The sequence below is a fragment of the Solanum lycopersicum genome, chromosome 9 (assembly GCF_036512215.1).
Source record: "Solanum lycopersicum chromosome 9, SLM_r2.1".
In the NCBI taxonomy this organism is placed as follows: Eukaryota; Viridiplantae; Streptophyta; class Magnoliopsida; order Solanales; family Solanaceae; genus Solanum; species Solanum lycopersicum.
In genome coordinates, this window is record NC_090808.1 from 24986906 (window position 1) to 25005726 (window position 18821).

Genomic DNA, 18821 nt, shown 5'->3' on the forward strand with positions numbered 1-18821 from the left:
TATTTATTTTCTAATGTATATATTGATTATATTAATTTAAAATTGTCATAATTAATTAATATTTTTTTTATTAATGAGGTTCCGTAAAAAAATATTTGAGATATTTGTCCGTCAAACAATGATGATATAATATTTATGTAATTACATTTCATAAAGTGTAAAATGAAATTATAATATAATATAAATTGAAATATGCGTACATGGGTTGACTCGTAAAATAGTAGTAGTCCGTCCAGCTTTATTATTGATTGAGAAAATGAGTAGAAATATAGGGTGGACACTCCAGGTACTTACTTTGTCTACTCATCACTATTTCTACCTTTTTCACACTCTCAATTACTCCTCCTACTCTCCAAATCCATGCATATCTATCTTTGATGCATTTCTACCCCTCTCTCTCTCTAGCTTAGCTTACCTACATTCTCTCTCTCCATCATCATGCTTCCTTCTTTCTTCATCTTCCTCCTCCTCTTCTCCGTCGCTGTCTCTGCCAAGAACCGCCGTGTTCTTCATCAGCCATTTTTCCCACAAGATTCATATCCACCTTCTTCCTCTACTACTCCTAAATACCCTTTTGATTCTTCTTCTACTCCTAATAACAACACTCCCTTTTTCCCCTCTTTCCCTTCTCCTCCACCACCTTCTGCTTATGCTTCTTTTCCTGCTAATATTTCTTCTCTTATCCTTCCTCATTCACCCAAATCCAAAAATATTTCATCTAAACTTATAGCTACTGCCATCGCCTCTGTTCTTGCTGCTATTCTTCTTATCTTCTCTGCTATCTTTGTCCACAGAAGAAGAGGAAGAAATCATGATTCAAATGATAACAAAACACACAGATCTAATAGCAGCACTGCAGACCCAACTAATATTCCTAAATTACAAAGACCATCTCAGACCAGTTCTGAATTTCTATACTTGGGTACTATGGTTAGTGCACACAATCCTCCCCCTCCTACTTCAACAAAAGTGGACTCACCAGAGATCCACCCGTTGCCCCCATTACATGGACACAGGAGTGCACATGTTACAACTGAAGATGATGACGAGTTCTACTCCCCAACTCAATCTTTAGATGGTAGGGGAAGTTCCATCGGAACTGGATCGGCTTCGCGCAGGGATTTTGCTGCCGTTGACGCCAACAATTTTGCTGCCTCCACCTCATCTTCTTCATGCTCCTCTTCCACTTCCGATTCGGGTGTATCGCTGAGCATTTCTCCACCCGTCAGTTTGAGTCCGAAAAATTCACAGCCCAAGTCACCCGAAGTACTTGCTCTTCCTACTGCTCCGCTACCTCACTATCATTCTCCACCGCTAGCAGATTTTGTACCTATATTGGTCATTAACGGGGAATCTGATTCACCATCTCCGCCCAGTTCATCATCTCCCGAGAGATATTCAAGCAGAAGTATTGACTCATCACCCAGAATTTCCGATGTTTGGGATCAGAATGTTGAATCTCCCATAAGAATCAGCAATCACATACAGCAGAATGCACCAGTTTCAGTTCCACCACCACCGCCACTTCCTCTTTTGATTAGTATTCCGGCTCGCGTACAGCCTCCACCACCGCCACCGCCACCGCCACCACCAGTTAAAAATTGGGATAGTCCAAAAACTCCAACACCACCAATTTCAAAGCCACTATCTAGACCTCCAGTTCTTGTAACTCCTTTAAGACCCATAGAACTTGATAGTCCAGTGCTGATTTCCCCAATGGAGTTGCCTTGTAATAAGCAAACCATTGAGAAGAATGAGCAGAGTATAGAAGGCTTATCGAGTGATTCTGGTGGGAACAATGAGGAAACTCCAAAACCAAAGTTGAAGACTTTGCATTGGGATAAAGTAAGAGCTAGTTCTGATCGGGAAATGGTGTGGGATCAACTGAAATCAAGTTCATTTAAGTAGGATAATCTAAACACTTTGTTACATATATTAAATTCTCCTCTTTTTTGTCGGGCAATTAAAACTGAGCTGATTTGTTTGCAGATTGGATGAGGAGATGATAGAAAGCTTGTTTATTGTGAAGAACCCAACTCTAAATCCAAAAGAAATGACTAGACGCCCTCTTCTTCCCTCGCAGAGCCAAGAGAATAGGGTACTTGATCCAAAGAAGTCACAAAATATTGCAATTTTGCTAAGAGCACTAAATGTAACTGTTGAGGAAGTATGTGAAGCCCTTTTAGAAGGTATTCTGCGTCTCTGTTATTCTCGGACTTGAAAATTCAAACTGAAATATGACCGGGATGATAGTAATCCCAGATTATTAATTGCTCTAGTTCTACATAAAAGATCTTCTGCAGGGTTACATAATACTGAATTGTCATTCAGTTCACGTGTGCTGTTGTTATAGATGAATTGATATGCATTGATCTTGAAACGTAAATTAACCAACAGAGGTTAATGGTTTTCCCATTAACTTCTTAAACACCATGCGTTGTTCATCATATGCATTAATCTTTACTAGTATGAGTAAAATCTTTACTAGTATGAGTAAATATAGAGTAGAGATTCACATTGTTTTAGAAGGTAACTGATAGCTGACTAGTTTAGAGGTGTCCATAGGGTATGTGGCTTTTGCTCATGGATATCAGGGTATTAATAATTAGGCTAGAGCATCATCTTATATGGTTTGTGGTTGCTTATTGGTGTACATCGTTTCCTAACCATGTCGACAGCTTTACCTTTTGGGTTTTCTGCTGTTTGCTGCTTTTTACCTTCAATAGGGTGATCCTTTCTCTATTTTTCTTTTTAGTGTACAAGTGTATCTAGAATTTATGATGTCTCCGCTTGTAGAAACTTAGTACGTTCTTTTTTCAGGAAATGCTGATGCCCTAGGGACTGAGCTCCTTGAGAGTTTATTGAAGATGGCTCCATCCAAAGAAGAAGAATGCAAGCTGAAAGACTATAAAGATGATACTCCGTTTAAGCTTGGGTCAGCCGAGAAGTTTCTCAAGGCAGTGCTTGATATACCTTTTTCATTCAAAAGGGTAGATGCTATGCTGTACATATCAAATTTTGATTCTGAGGTTGACTACCTCAAAAAGTCATTTGAAACTCTGGAGGTAATTATTTCAGGTCATCTTCAACTTCTCACTGTATATTGAGTTCTTTAATAATCACTGAACAGTTCTGATTTTGATTTAATAGAAGAATTTGTGTAAGGTTTTTCTGTTTGACATGCTAAATAGGTAAATATGCTGGTACCCTATGTTGCTCGGATTCACATACCTGGTACTTATGACAAATAAAACTCAAAAATAGCCTTATGTGATTTCGGAAGGAAGTGCTGTAGCATCAGTATTATAGGACATCTAATTGCTAGACTGGAAAATAATCAATTTTTTCATCTTGAACTGTCTGAACTTGATACTCTTGTGATGAATTTGGCATGTGTTTCTCTCTTGAAATGTGGAACTGCATGCTAACTGGACCTGTTCAAGTATTCATACTCTGTTTCTTATCTTCTTACATAAATCAATAGCAGAAATCTCAGGTGTTGTAAACCTTATGAAGCTTTGCTACTTGACAGGCTGCTTGTGAAGAGTTGAGAAGCAATAGAATGTTCTTAAAGCTTCTGGAAGCAGTTCTGAAGACCGGTAACCGCATGAATGTTGGGACAAATCGGGGTGATGCACATGCGTTCAAACTAGATACCCTTCTAAAGCTTGTAGATGTGAAGGGAGCTGATGGGAAAACAACCCTCTTGCATTTTGTGGTACAGGAGATCATAAGAAGTGAAGGTGCTCGTCTTTCTGGGGGAGATCAAGATCAACAGTCGGCCATGAACGATGACTTCAAGTGCCGGAAGCTTGGCCTCCAAGTTGTTTCGAACCTTAGTTCAGAGGTTGTAAATGTTAAGAAAGCTGCTGCTATGGATTCAGAAGTGCTTCATAGTGAGGTGTTAAAACTTTCTAAAGGGATTGGAAACATTGCTGAAGTTGTCCGATCAACTGAAGCAGTTGGCTTGAAGGAAAGCAGCATAGAAAGATTTTCGGAGTCCATGAGAAGGTTTATGAAAATGGCAGAAGATGAGATCATAAGGCTCCAAGCTCTAGAAAGTGTTGCCATGTCGTTGGTGAAAGAAATAACTGAATACTTCCATGGAAATTCAGCGAGAGAAGAGGCTCACCCTTTTAGGATCTTTATGGTGGTAAGAGACTTCCTAATGGTTCTTGATCGCGTTTGCAAAGAAGTTGGAATGATAAATGAACGTACAGTAGTCAGTTCTGCCCACAAGTTTCCAGTTCCAGTAAATCCAAATCTACAGCCTACCATTAGCTGGTTAACAGCAAAATGGCAGCATAGTTCATCAGACGAGGACAGTTTATCTGCTCATTCGCAACATTAGCTTATAGCAGGCAGAACCCTAGTTTTTGTTTTTGGCCAAAACCAATGTAATGTACTATAAAAGGCCATCTAGGAGTTTGTCTGAGACTGTGCCTGCCTTCTGAGGTACATGTTATCTTTTTTTGATAATCTTGTATTTATATAGTTCATTGTATAAGATGTGGAAAGTTATCATTCCCATAGATAGATAGATAGATAGATAGATATAGGGCACCCCTTTAGAAAATAACAAAGGCATTTTGCCGGAAACATTTTGTGTTTTATATATCTCAAAGATTATTGAGTGTATTCAAATCAAGAAAAAGGGTGCAAATATTGTTGAGTGGTATTTCATATTTGTAATGTCGAGAGAAACATAGGATATGTACCTCCACTGAAAAGAAGAAAAAACTTTTAAAAATGAACATTGTGAACCAGCTGTGTTTGTAGCTGATGTCTTCAACTTTATTTTACCGTTGGTTCGAAAAGAAGTTTCAACTAATTTTACCAATTATGAGAACTGAGAAAAAGGAAATCACGATTGCAGCCGCATAATGGGGGAGGGAAGCCAAATGCTCCGCATTTATGTTTTTGTATGAAAAGAGCACTAGTTCCAACTTCCAACCTACGTGTTAACATCAAATATAATAATTCAAGTAAATATAGTGTAGTAATAGCAGTGCACATTTAATTTTACTTGTTGAGTTGGTCTATAGTTTTTCAATCCTAGAAATGCATTTCTTTTAGCATTGCAAACCCATAAATTCGAAGAAACAAGTTTTCAAAGAGTTACTATTATTAGTTTGGACAAACCATAAAACAGTAACAATACTGAGTTCCAACACGAATCACTCAAATTCAGGTCAACAAATGACTATAATTTGCCAATACCAGCCTAAGCTGGATATACCTCTTTTCCGTACCAATGGTGGCTGCAATGGAACTTGAGCAAAAACCCTCTTTTCAACAGATAAATTTCTATGGACTTACTACAAACAGGTCAAAACCCAATTGACATCTATCTAGTTTTTTCCCACGAGATGTTCATTTGTTGGTACACATGACTGCTGATGATCCGCATCCATGCGTTCCAGAACCCTACGAGCTTCTTCTTCTGTAGCTGGGACAACTTTACGGATCCTGAATTGAGTATTTGTGGCCTTAGCCTCTGGACGGACAGTAAATGTGAAGTAGAACCTATTAGATACCTGCATTTCGGTTTAGAGAATAAGAGCAATTCCGGGATTTTGTAGATAAGCTACATTAGCAACCACCTACTACTTCTGCTACAACATTAACTAATCCCTTGGTTTTGTTTACAAAAGTGTTGTTTGATCAAACACGGCCTTTGAAAAGGAACAAAAGACTTCCAACACATACCAAAATTACTCTTAGACATGACACTTCTGCGGATATAAGAGCATACTTTTAAGGGTAAAATGGAAAATTTAAAGTTGATGAATTAGAAAGGTGTCTTACTTCATGGAACAAACCAAAAGAGAAGAAGTCATATATAATGGAAAAGAGGGAGTAGTTTGTTTCATAGAAGTTTAATATACCTCACTAGACCTCTGCTCAGGCCTAGTAACATGAGCAACAACTTCTACATTGATCAGAGGTTGATCAGTACTCTCATGTTCAGTGTAAAGTACACATGATTTGAAACGCAAAAAGTCTCCAACATCAACCTGCAACAGTAAAAAAATTGCACCACTGGAATAAACTAGGAAAGGAAAATGTAAAAATGATATAATCCTCTCTTTTGTTCATTAAGCATACTAGTGATAAAAAGAGCATTTCCTTTTAGCAGTATTTCATCTTTTCCATGTTCCCTTACATAAGTAGGACTTTCTTCCTGCTAATGTGGTTGAATATGGTTCAACTGATCAGTACTGAATAGTATGTAGTACTGAGGAACCAAGAGCAGTTCTTGCATTTTGAATTGTGTAGCTAACAGGCAGTCTAGTGCTGGAGGAAAGAACAACTGTCCATGTACTAATTTTGGTCGTGGGTAAACAAGTACTAGGTATGCTGGTGTTGTAGGAAGGGCATTCTGATGTTGGTGCGAGACCTACCGTACCCATTTATTGGTTAAAAAAATATTTAAACAGTTCCACTATTAATCAAGTTAACAGTGAAAACTGAAGAGGAGAGATTCAACATAGTGCACTCACAGGTCTAAGGAAATTAACATGATCAACCTCCAGGAAGGATGGCATCAAACCGGCAAAAGCATAAGCTGTCGAAAATGCAAGTTCAAATGCTCTGAGCATCAGGAATCCCCCGAAGATCCGACCATGAATATTTCTTTGCTGTGGCTGGCAAATCAAAGAATTCTCAAGGCGGGTATCTTGGAGAAGAATGGTGTCCCGATCTGCCAAGGCTGGCATGTCACAGAATATTCTACCTTCAGCTAATAGTTCTTCAAGTCTGTTAACTCCCCCATTTTCAATTTCCTTTCTGTCTCCCCCCCTCTTTCTTTTCCTAAGGTTATTTCTAGCTTCAGCTGCTTCATAGAGCACTTTTTCTGCTTCTGTCTCGGGACATAATCGATTCACTGGAGCAGCTTTCCCTGTCTTGTAATCACGAGCAACAAAAATGAAGTTTGCAGTCAGAGCGACTGATTCTGAGGGATCACTGTTCCCTGCATGAACATCATCCACGTTAAACTGGATTCATAGATGTCAAAAAGAAATTCAATGAGTAAAATTGACGAAATGAATGCATAAAAAGTGGGATTTAGTTTGAAAGGAACAAAAGATATGGTGAGATTTGAGAAAGAATGAAAGAGAAGCTAGCAGCATGCAGGGTTATTCACCATGTACTTAATGATGAGTTAGCTGATAAAGCTAAGCTCCTTTCTTAGCTTTACTAACAGTCTCACTGGTGTTGACGGAAGAAAAAGTACCACAAGTGAGAAACTGAGAGAAATGTGTGAATAGCAGGCACATAGAAGAACAGAATATCCACTAGTTTCATAACAGTACAAAAGCATGTATTATATGACTGGGATGGACAAAAGCAGTATAATTCCTATAAGGAGAGAAGATCTACATTCATGAATGCAAGGGCGGAGCTACCTTGTACGAAGGGGGTTCATCCGGACCCCCCTTCAACGGAAAATTATATTATTTATATATGGATAAAATAATTTTATATGTATATATAGTAGATGTCGAACCCCCTTCGGCTACTTCATGTGTCTATTTCTACAAATTTCGACCCCCCTTATTGAAAATCCTGGCTTCGCTTTTGAATGGTGCGTCAGGTGATTATTTGGAGGATGACAGCAATGCTGGCATACTTCAACTATTAATTGCCATGTCTTAAGGGGTCATTTGGTTGGAAACAAGTTACCCCAGGATAAGTTATCCTGCGGTTAGCTATCCTGGGATAACTTATCTCACCATGTATATGGGATAACTTATCCCATCACTATGATATGTTTGGTGGAATAAGTTATCCCAAACATGGCAAACAAACAAGATAATTTTTTTTTATCCCATCACTATTATTTTTAATCCTCACACTAAACGGCCCTAAGGGTACAAGTCAAAGACAGAACATTTTGAAATTTAACAAGCTGATGTGGGCTTAAAATAAACAAGACTAGGTTTCAAAACCAGGTTTAGGATAAGATTGTCATTGTTTTTTTAACTTAACCAATTCACATACTAGGTACACATTAACATGGTAAGCTATGTAAAATACTTTATGGTCTCTGTACTTAATAGTCTTTGTTGCTAAGTAAAAGATCCTTCTTTTAGTAAGTATGGAAGTCATTAACTCAAAGATATCAGATTGATACATTTGAGAGAAGCAGCTAATGACCATGAAAATTGTCACATGCTAATACATGAATTCAGTTTGAGAAAATACCATTTGCTGGCTGTATAACGTCAAGTTGAATTTCAATTGAAGAAAAGCCAACCCAAATGACTGCACCAACCATTTTCAGATCAGTGTCAACGCTGATCGGCTTCTTCAGCACCATTTTATCAACAGAAGCAGTCACCAAATAGAGTGGTCTAGTCATGCTATCAATGTCCGAGCAATGCTGATTCAACCAACAGCAAGTTTAGCAGACAAATTCCAATAATATGTTGAAGTACATAAGCTAGCACTCAAGAATGTCAATTTCTAAAGAAAAAGTTCCCAAAAATCGTACAGTGCATATTGTTCCTTAAAAATAGTTACTACTTAAAATCAAACCAAGGCAGTGTAGAAGTAAGGAACACACTAATTAAAGCTCCAGAAGATCCATTCAACTATCTAATAAAATGAAGATCTTGTTTGCATCAAATATAAATGAAAAAGAGAATTTTTTAACCCCCAACATAATTTTCTATAACCTGAATATTCTACTATTTCTCTCTACATCACCAAAAATTTAAAAAAGAGAAGTTTCACACTTCTTTCTATCTTGTTCGACCTTTCTCCTCCTACAACATGCTAAAATCTTTTCAATCTCTTCAGCAACAGCATTAATAGGAATAGAATAATGCCCATGACTCCACCGCAAAATTGCAATATAACGGTAGGTGATCCATATCGTCAACACTCCTCTTGCTCATGCATTACCAATTATTACTATGCAATCCCTCCTTTTTAAGTCATCCATCATTAGGGTTGAAGCAGAAATGGCACCCCATGTAAAGAAAGTCACTTTCTGCCGTCCAATTCAACATCATATGATCTTCTAGCACTCCCATTGCATAAGAAACTGTAGTACGATTTCACCAACCTTTTTTTCATGATGCTCCTTTCTATATCTTCTTTGTCAGTATAATCATAAACCACGATCATCCCCTTCTCAGCCTCAAGTCGCAGTATCCTTGGCAATTAAACTTATCCAAGATCTGTCTTCCACTCACAAAGGCACTCTCTAAGTAAGAGATACTTATCCGTTATTATCCTCCACCTTACTGATAGTACCTTAACCATGGTCCTGTACATGCTCACTATCAGACTTATGGGTCTTCAATATCAGATGCCTCCCTTCTCTTGGTATCAAAAATATAAATGATGAATTAAAGTTCATCCAGATGACCCACAATAATTTGTTTGCATTCCAATACATATTTTTTTTAAAAAAAGCATCCAATCTGGCCTTTACCTAAGCAACTCGAAAATAACTGATGGTTATTGGTAGGATAAGTCCTGTTGAACCGAGTCTGGGTATATTTCATCCAATTCAGTTGATATAAGAACTCTACTGATCCAAAAAGCCATTTTCCTATTCCACCACCTCAATCTTACAAGAAAAATTTGGTGCATCTTTGAATGACTTGAGTTAGCCATTTACTAGTGAACAAGTTCAGATCCAATCTACATTTTACTTCACCATACACTACATATACAAGCCAATGCAAATCAAATTGTAACCTATTCGTTGGAGAGATTGGGTAATGGCTGCTCACCAGATATTACATTTGGACCCCTGATCTTGTTTGTTATAGATATTTTATATTAGGGAGAAGATGATCATATCTCTCCGCAGGAATTCATCTGCACAAAGTTCTTACATGAAATAAAGACAAGAAACTAATTCAATGTGAATCTCATCTACTCCACAATCTATCATTGTTCAATAGCTTTTTACCAAATGGTGCAGACACTGACTGGTATATTTAACTCTCCCCTTTCTCCACAAAAATAAGAACTGATTTGTAGGGGATCTTTATGTGTAAGTGTCACATTTGTCTAATATATTCCTCAAATGAAGTGAATTTTGATGAACATATGGAAGAGAAAAGCAGATGGGATTAGATCATACATATAATTAATGATCCTTACATCACATATTAAGATCAGGTTTTCTTTTCTGTTGTGTTTTGAACAATGTCCCCTTCCCTGCATTTTACTATATAGATCACAAATCACAATACACATCAATCCCATTTCTGGAATCTAATCACTTGGTTCAAGAAAAAACAATAAACTAACAATTGCTTACATGACCTAAAAGTTCTATAGGTTTTAACTTTAAAATTCTTACTCAAAAAGAGTTTTCTTTTAGCTCTAGAGCATAGACAGTTACCATAATCCCCTTTCCAACGGTGCGAAGCATAACAAATATATCCACAATAATAAGTATGCATACTCTCCTTTTTGATGCTGCTAAGAATAAGACATAATAGATAACCGTGTCGTTTAGCTTGGCCTCCTATGCCCTCCAACTTTGGGTGTGCACTTAAGATTTGTTAAACCAAAATCAACAACATCTAAGCTTTACTGTTTCATTCATTTATTTCATCACGTTTTTTTTCTTAATAAGCTTATTTAAGGACATACTAGTTGCTTAACAACAAAGTAATAAGTTAAATGGATCCAGGTGTCGTTGATTCAACTGTACTTATTCCCGGATAAACAAGATTCATATTCATAAATAGTTATCAGGCATTGGAATAAAAAAAAAGGTTCAAGTGTTATGCAGAAGATATGAAAAAGAATGTACCTTGACAGAAATAGTGCCAGCAAGAGCATCGAGATCCTCAAGCAACTTGCCAATTCTGACCTCATTCCACGGGTCCCGATACTGTTCTCTAAGTATAAAATCAGTAGAGAAATTATAAAGAATTGAAGTCCTGCTGTCTGAGGGTTTTTTTGTAAGCAATTGACTTTGTGGAGGAGCATGAATAGGGGGATCAAGAAGTGTTTCAAAAATTTTGGACCTTGTTTCCCAAAGAGCATTAGTGACAGGAGAATGATACATTCCAGGCCACAAACTAAGGGGTTTTCTATTGGAATCAGTATTTTCGTCAAATGGTGAAGCCAAAGTGGAGAAAACTGGAATGGTATTTGGAGAAGAAGAGTTAGATTCCATGGGAAGACAGTGAATTCTCCAAGATAGAGTTTGATTTTCAATAGAAGCTGAAATTGAATTTTGTAGGAAGATGGAAATGGAAATGGAAATTCCAAAAAACAAAGTCATTAACGTTACGTTGAACAAGGACAACTATGGACCACACACTCTCTTTCTCCCTTCTATATTACTATTATTGGACTTCTCTCCATAATTGCTTATTAAATTTTAATTATCTATATTCTTAATTAATTATTTTTAAAAAAAAAATCTTAAAATTTTAATTTATTTATTAATTAATAAAAGAATTTACTCTTAAGAATTTTCTTTAAAATACTTTTTCGTACTCATATAAATTATAGCCAATTTAAGATCAACAAATTACTATATATTAGTAATAACTCATACATTTACGTGTTAAGACGAGAGAAAATTCATACAATAAATATTTTAAGCACCAATTATTTTAACAATAATTGTTCCCTTTATCCTTTTGATTTTTTATGACCCTCTTTACACTTTATCTTTTATTATTAAATTTAATGATTTGTTAACCGTAATAATTATATAAATATAACCGTGTCAAACATGAAATAGAAAGATACAAATCCTCTCAAAATAATCCAAGGAATAAAAGTTTAAAATATAAAAGACTTGATTCACAATAAAATTTAAATAAAATAACTGTCTATTAAAACGAAACTAAATGATTAAAATCTGTAAATAAGATTATAAAGCTTTTGAAGATCTGATTTGATATACATAAAAAATTTCATCTTTGCCATGTCTAATTGAGTTTCTTGAAAACACTAAGGGCTGTATAAAAATAATGAATCAGATGAGATGACAAAAAAAATTATAAGAACACCAAAAAATTTAAATACTTCTAACATTTAAACAAGATAAATAGAAATTTTATGGTTTCAATAGTTAATGCACTCTTAATTAATAACGTCTATTTTCTTTTAAAAAAAAAGTTACAGAAATTTTCGTATTTTCAAGCTGTATTTAAACTTTTTAAATTAAAAAGTGCTTATTTGAGTTTTAATAGTATTTTGAATAAATAAAATTAAAGGAAAAAATATATATTCTTTCCACCTTATATTAGTTATCAATTTTATCAAAAAATGTTTGTCCTAAAATACTTGTCATTGCTACAAGATCAAATTAGAATTAATTTTAATATTTTCCATTTCTCTTAAAATTAATTATTTAGTAAAAATTTATTCTTATTGATGATTTGCTAAAGATTTTGTAAAAGAGAAATGTGAAACAGTATGGATGAACAGAATAAACAAGGGTAAAACTTATCAACAGAAGGATGATTTGACACCTCACCTTAAACATTTTAATCAAAATCAAGGAAATGAAAGGAAAGAAAAGCTAAATGAAGATCATCATATATTAAAAATATATAACTAAAAATGAACCCTTATTTAAATTGATTACAAAATATTTAAAATAATTTCATAATGTAGTCACAAAACATTTTTATCATGAATAATCAGCTATTTTGTCATGACTCAAAATGGCCGTGATGACATTTTTCTTTTCCCACCATGACAAGTCAGCCTCAACGCAACGAAATAAAGAAATGCAAAAAGATAAAGCAAGAATAAGATAAAAGCGGAAAAACTTGTTCATACTATTAACACCCCAAAAACTGATTGTCACGTATAAGAGCCACTAATACATAAATTGTGAAATAAGAAAAAAAAATACAAGTCTCTAAGTCTGTCTTGCAAATAAAACAAAGCTTAAAGAAAAGGAAAAAGAGGATCTGCCGCGATGACATGCATCAACATCTCAAGTCTTTCAACAAGTCTCAGAAAGAGAGAAGATGAACAATCACACTATATCGGGCTAAGAACCTACACAAATGTAGAAGCAAGAAGTGAGTACCAAAAACACGGTATTCAACAAGCAACCTAATAAACAAAACAACTAGCTAGAAAATTGAATACTCCTTTTATCTCAATCAAACTTCCTCAAACTACAACATGCACAAAAATCAGCCCAATCTAACAATTCTATGATACACAACTAACAAGGCTCAATAATCACAATTTAACAGCCAAAACGAATCAAGAAAGTCAAGTTCAATGTGAAGTAGATCAAGCACACGTAATAAGTGCATCAAATTAACAAGTAAGTCAAAAATAACCATCAAAATGCATCAAATCTCAATAATTAATCTCGTGTTAAAACTATCTTCTATCAACACAATGTCACTGGTCAAAATCATTTTCCATCAACTTTATATCATTTCACTAGCCGAAACCATTTCCCATCATTTCACTAGATGGAACCGTTTCCCACCGGCTTTATTTAATTTCACTAACCAGAACCATTTTTCATTGACTTTATATCATTTCACTTGCCGAAACTATTTTCCATCAAAACTATATAATTTCACTATTCTTGAAAATTGACCATCAACTTTATGTTAAACCTGTGGCGCTTATGCACACGAAGACCACTAAAGACGCAGGTGGGTCCAGTTTCACGAAGCCTGCTGGATCAACACTTAGAATGTCATCTCCCATCTACTATCCCAACACTCTCAGTAGTACTCCCATCAACTCTCACAACACTGTCAGTAGTGCTCATACCGGTAGATGGACCCACACCTATCTCCCTGTCCATCTATTGTCTCATTTCCTCGTCAATTATGGATGCCCTCCTAGCCACCTCAGTCTACTAGCGCTCCTTCTTCTTCACTCTCTTAGACTCAATATCATTACAAGTGCGACTGGAGTAGGGGCACTTCCTAGTAGAACGGGAAGAATGTTGCGACATATCATCTCAGTATAGGGCACTCATTACCACATCATCAATCGGTGCGGTAGGAGTAGACTATGGCTCTATATCTGGGGGAGCGAGAAGTACAACAATATCAATAGAGAGGCTCTCTAACTCCTTCATGAAGGTGGTCACATCAAATATTGCAGATGGCCTCTCCAGGACTCACAACTTAAAGATATCCAGGCGCTTATGAACAACATGTACCTTCTAGTCTATCATATGTTCCATCCGCTGCTCAACCCTTGCCTCAGACTTCACTATAGCATGTTTCATATATGGACTCACATTCTTCCTTTATCTTCTATACTCGAGCTAGAGGGATGCAGTGAAACCAGAAGAATGAGTGGCTCTGGAAGAGCTAGGGGCCTGACTAACGGTCGGAGACAAAGGATCTTGGACATCTGTTATAGTGGCAGTGTTATCATCTTGCATATGTTCCACATCCTCTACAATATCATCCCCCAATAGTGGCATCTCAACTTGTGGCTCCCTACGAGGTGCGGCTACATTGGCATCATCTCGAATAAGGACGATATCAAAGTTCTTGGTTCACTAAAGCAACCGATCACAATACCATACTTGTGTAACAGAGTCCATGCAAAGTTGAAGGATGAGGCAGGGGAAGGGAAAAGTGGTGGCCTTAATGACCCTCTCATGGATCCCACAATAAGGATGCGGCCGAAATCTATCTCTGAACTGGACCATAGTTGTAACCATCAATGTATATACCATGTGAGTACATTATCCGTTTGAGTAGGGGAGATATGGTTATGCACCAGTAACCAAAAAAATTTAGAGGCAAAGGCCAGGATTGTCTTCTTAGTACCTAAGCTCGGGGTCTGGACCAACTCGACACGCTCCTCATCAGTAGCAATATGTTAGGACAACTATCTCACAAGGGACTCCCTCTGCTCGGCATTACACCAAAATTCTCCGCTCTGAATAATGCACATTTGATAAACAAACTCTGATGTATTGATGGGCAGAGTGTGGTCCAATGATTTAACACTTCATCTAATTCTAAGTGTCAATGATCATTAGTCAGGATAAAACCCAACTAAATAAGTTGGGGTTGAATCCCACCGGGAGTAGTATGTGTTCCAAATTCAAGTGGCAAGTATAAAAGTGTTCCAATCAGTCATAGGAATAAAGTTTATTGAGTAAAAACATCATTTAAATCAAGGGTGACACGAATGTCAAATGGGGTTTTTTGGTTTTGATTATCAACTACAAACAGTGTTAAAAAATACCAAATAAGATTTTTGGGATAGGATCGATTATAAGATAATATAGACAAATGGGTGATTGTAACTATTAGTGAATAACTAGATATTAGAAAGTATGCGAGGCTATAGAGGAGATAAAGTTTCTCTCGAACAATTTACCCCAAATAAAGTTGATTTCTCTAAAATATCAACAAGCATGCAAAATAAGAACAATCCACACCTTAGTCCATTCAGTCTCTTGAGTTGAACGTATGAGATTGGGTTTAGGATTCACTCTCTCGAGATGAACCCATATTAACCTAATACCCACTAACCATCAATCAAAAACCTTAGTTCTAAAACCTCTCAAGAACATAGTTAGAAGTGCATTTGCATCTACAATTTCAAATTAACCATAATTAATTATTACACTCACTTCTATATAGCATTTAAACTAACAATTAGCAATACCCATTAACTAAATAAACTCATAATCACACCCTAAGAATTAGGTATTAGCTAGACATCATAAAAAGGTAAAAACCATTATCGAATTGATTATCCATCAACTGGTAAGAGTAGATTCATCATTACAATTCTTTAGTTCAAATAATCTCAAAGACCCACTTCCAGTTTCTCAAAAGTGAAAAACTTCATTTATTCAAATCTTAGGAAAAACTAAAGAAAACATGTCTTCTAGTTCAAAACTCAAAAATAGATTGAAAATATATGAGCTAACATGCTAAACTAATTGTTCAAACATGTATTTATAGTCGTCAAAAATATGCTGTCAAGGGTCACTCGATAAAGTAAGTTGGGCTCGCCGAACCACTCGACGACCCGCCTTTTTGCCACTTTCATCACCCTTCTATCTAGGAGTTTAACATTCTCAAGGTTCTATAACTTTTGGCGATCTAATACTGCATCACGGAACTACTTGGCATTCAGTCGACTACTTTTTTCTCTTGCCGACTTGATTTATTCCCTCATGGTTTGGCACACTGGAACTTTTGGCCGTTTGATGAGCCACTCGATGAAATGCCAAGTGCTCTTGGCAATCGTCAGGCTCTCCTCTTCTTCATCTCTTCAACTTATTTGTTTCTTTTTGCTTGTTAGTGTCCTTGTTTTGTTCCTCAATCTATATACTTGAAAATCAAGGGTTTTACATCAGTTATTGGTACAACATAAACATTTGAGTACACTACTTCTATATATAAAAAAAGCCCTAAATGAGTCCAAATCTTGGACTCAACACCCCCAACTTACACTTTTGCTTGTTCTCAAGTAAAACTCAAGTTCAGCAGTTGAAAAAGGATTTCTCAAACAGTGCTACACAAAACTCAATCATGAATGACACAACACGACTCAACTTACTCATGCAAGGATCAACTGTGCACTCAAAGATTCAAGTTGTGACTCACCATTATCAGAGACTCTCAAGTTCACAATACTTGCTTCAAATGCAACTTCAAGATCTAAAAAGGTACTCAAATGCACTCAAAATAAGAATGATTTCATATCCACGAACAATATTTTAAACAAATTATTGCTATGGAATTATATACGTCTCACACTCAAAAAGATGAACATATGCATGACTTCACCCATAGGTTTTCCATTAGTTTCCAATCGATATTCATTTTAGCTCACTCAAAAACAATAAGGTCTTTTCGAGACTTGTAACGTGACTGAGTGTAAAGGAATGGTCATTTAGGCTCAGTGGCTGCTATCCTCATCAAATGTGGTATAACCATCATTTTAATATAAACTAATTATAAAAAAATTATATAAAGCATATTTATTATTTAAATTTATAAAATGACTAAAATTACTTTAAAATAACTTGAAAAATATTTGAATTATATAAAACTAATCATTCTAAATCGCTTGAAAATTAAGAAGCTCGTGAATCAATTTCTACCGGGGAGGGTCAAAATTGGGTGTCAACACCGGCCTCCGGGCCTTTAAGTACACATGATTCTACTTCCTCCTAGATTCCAAGTCCCCGCACTATTTTGTATTAAAATGGGTCGAAACCTATAATTTTTGTTTTCTTTAGACTTTAAGACAAGTGGGCCAAAAAGCCATTTTAATTGGATTTGGGCCTAAAACCCCAAGTCTTATTATTTCTTAGGGCAAATTATAATAATCACATACTTTAAGGCAAAATTACAATCAATCTCTTAAAAGTTTATAATTACAAAAATTTCTCATAAGCGCTGATACATTAAAAAGAGAGTTGAATACATTAATGACAAAAAAATTAAAGCGTTAATACATTAAAAAGAGGGTCGGATACATGTACTAATATATTAAAAAGAGGGCCAGATACATTAATGAAGGGTCTGGATACATTAATGACCAAAAAATCAAAGTGCTGATACATTAAAAAGAGTGTCGTATACATGCGTTAATACATTAAAACAGGGTCGGATACATTAATGGAGGGTCGAATGCATATATGAATTTTTTGAATCTCCTGATGTAGGGATTACACAGGCCGGTCATCCTCAGGCTTAGAGAATGCAACGTGGAGTCAAAGGATTCTCCCTTGCTGCCGGAGTTGTGCTCCGGTACCTCAGATAGTGGTTCTTTGTGCTTGACTTTGCCTCCCTTGGGAGGTGCTTTCTTTCTCTTTTTAGAAAGGGTACCTTCCCTCTTATTAATAACTATGCCCCGTGTTCTTTTACGGGGTGACACATCCAAGTAGATTCTAGCCATATCTGCAGAAAACATAGTAGAATGTTAGAAACAATTCAAAAAAAAAATAGAAAAAGAAGCTACAAAAAAGACTCGCTAACTATCAACGAGTCCTCAGGTCACTTAGGTGAGCCAGATCGGGCTCGCTGAATGGGCTGGCTAAAAAATATCCGAGTAAAATAGCATGTCGGTGATGAGAAGGGCGTTTTGGTGAATCGTTAATATCATTTAATGATCATAAATTAGCCCGCCAAAAGTCATATTGTGTTAGGACGTAGAAAGGGAGATCAAGGAGACTTTTTCCGAGTCGCGGAGTGTACTCGGCAAACTTAGGCTTCTTACCGGATGTTACTGAACCAAACTCAACACAACCACTAAATTAAAGGCGATTAAGGGGGATTTCACGAACCACTAAGTGGTTCGACGAGCTCGACCCATCCCACCTAACTGCCCAAAGTTCCTATTTTCAATCCCAACTACCAAAAATCAACACCACAATCCCTAAAAAGAAAATCAAAACACACACATTTTTTATTAAGCCCAGATCCATTAGACCCATGCAGCTGGGATTCTCTAACTTCCTCTAGTTTGGAAAAAATTGGCCATCTGACTACTTCATCTATTAAGAATGACGTTAAACCTCCATCATTGGGCAATCACGCCATTTAGCACAATTTGTATTACTCAAACTTCACCCGACTAGACTCAACAACAATTAAGCACAACCCAACAACTTATGATTAATTTTGGAGCATTTAATTCGGAAAATCAACAACTTAGGCAATTAAAGCATGATATTAAAATAAAATAGGCAGAGACCCAACACAGATCAACACAATCTATAAAAAAAATTTGAGTTCAATAACTATTTACGAGCTTGGGGTTCGGAAAAACAAACCTTTATGCCGAAAGATGAATTTGTAAAGCTAGGCAGCAAGTCTCTAACTCCAGACATAAAATCTTCGATCAAAAAGTGG

The 18821-nt window shown here is 36.2% G+C and overlaps 2 protein-coding genes across 2 annotated transcripts; one reads left to right on the plus strand and one right to left on the minus strand.

The window, feature by feature from the left end:
* The first annotated feature begins 230 nt into the window (after positions 1-230).
* On the plus strand, positions 231-4654 carry LOC101254726 (formin-like protein 1). The gene is made up of 4 exons (XM_004246935.5): positions 231-1904; positions 1990-2189; positions 2821-3065; positions 3533-4654. Exons 1-4 carry the CDS (start codon positions 439-441, stop codon positions 4349-4351), a joined length of 2730 nt encoding a protein of 909 aa, XP_004246983.1. The 5' UTR covers positions 231-438; the 3' UTR covers positions 4352-4654.
* Positions 4655-5107: 453 nt separating this feature from the next.
* On the minus strand, positions 5108-11338 carry LOC101255027 (acyl-coenzyme A thioesterase 2, chloroplastic). Its single transcript, XM_004246936.5, has 5 exons — positions 10787-11338; positions 8209-8386; positions 6504-6973; positions 5889-6017; positions 5108-5537 (listed from the first exon to the last, which is right to left on the minus strand). The coding sequence occupies exons 1-5, from the start codon at positions 11261-11263 to the stop codon at positions 5352-5354; spliced, it is 1440 nt and encodes a 479-aa protein (XP_004246984.1). The 5' UTR covers positions 11264-11338; the 3' UTR covers positions 5108-5351.
* Positions 11339-18821: the final 7483 nt, after the last annotated feature.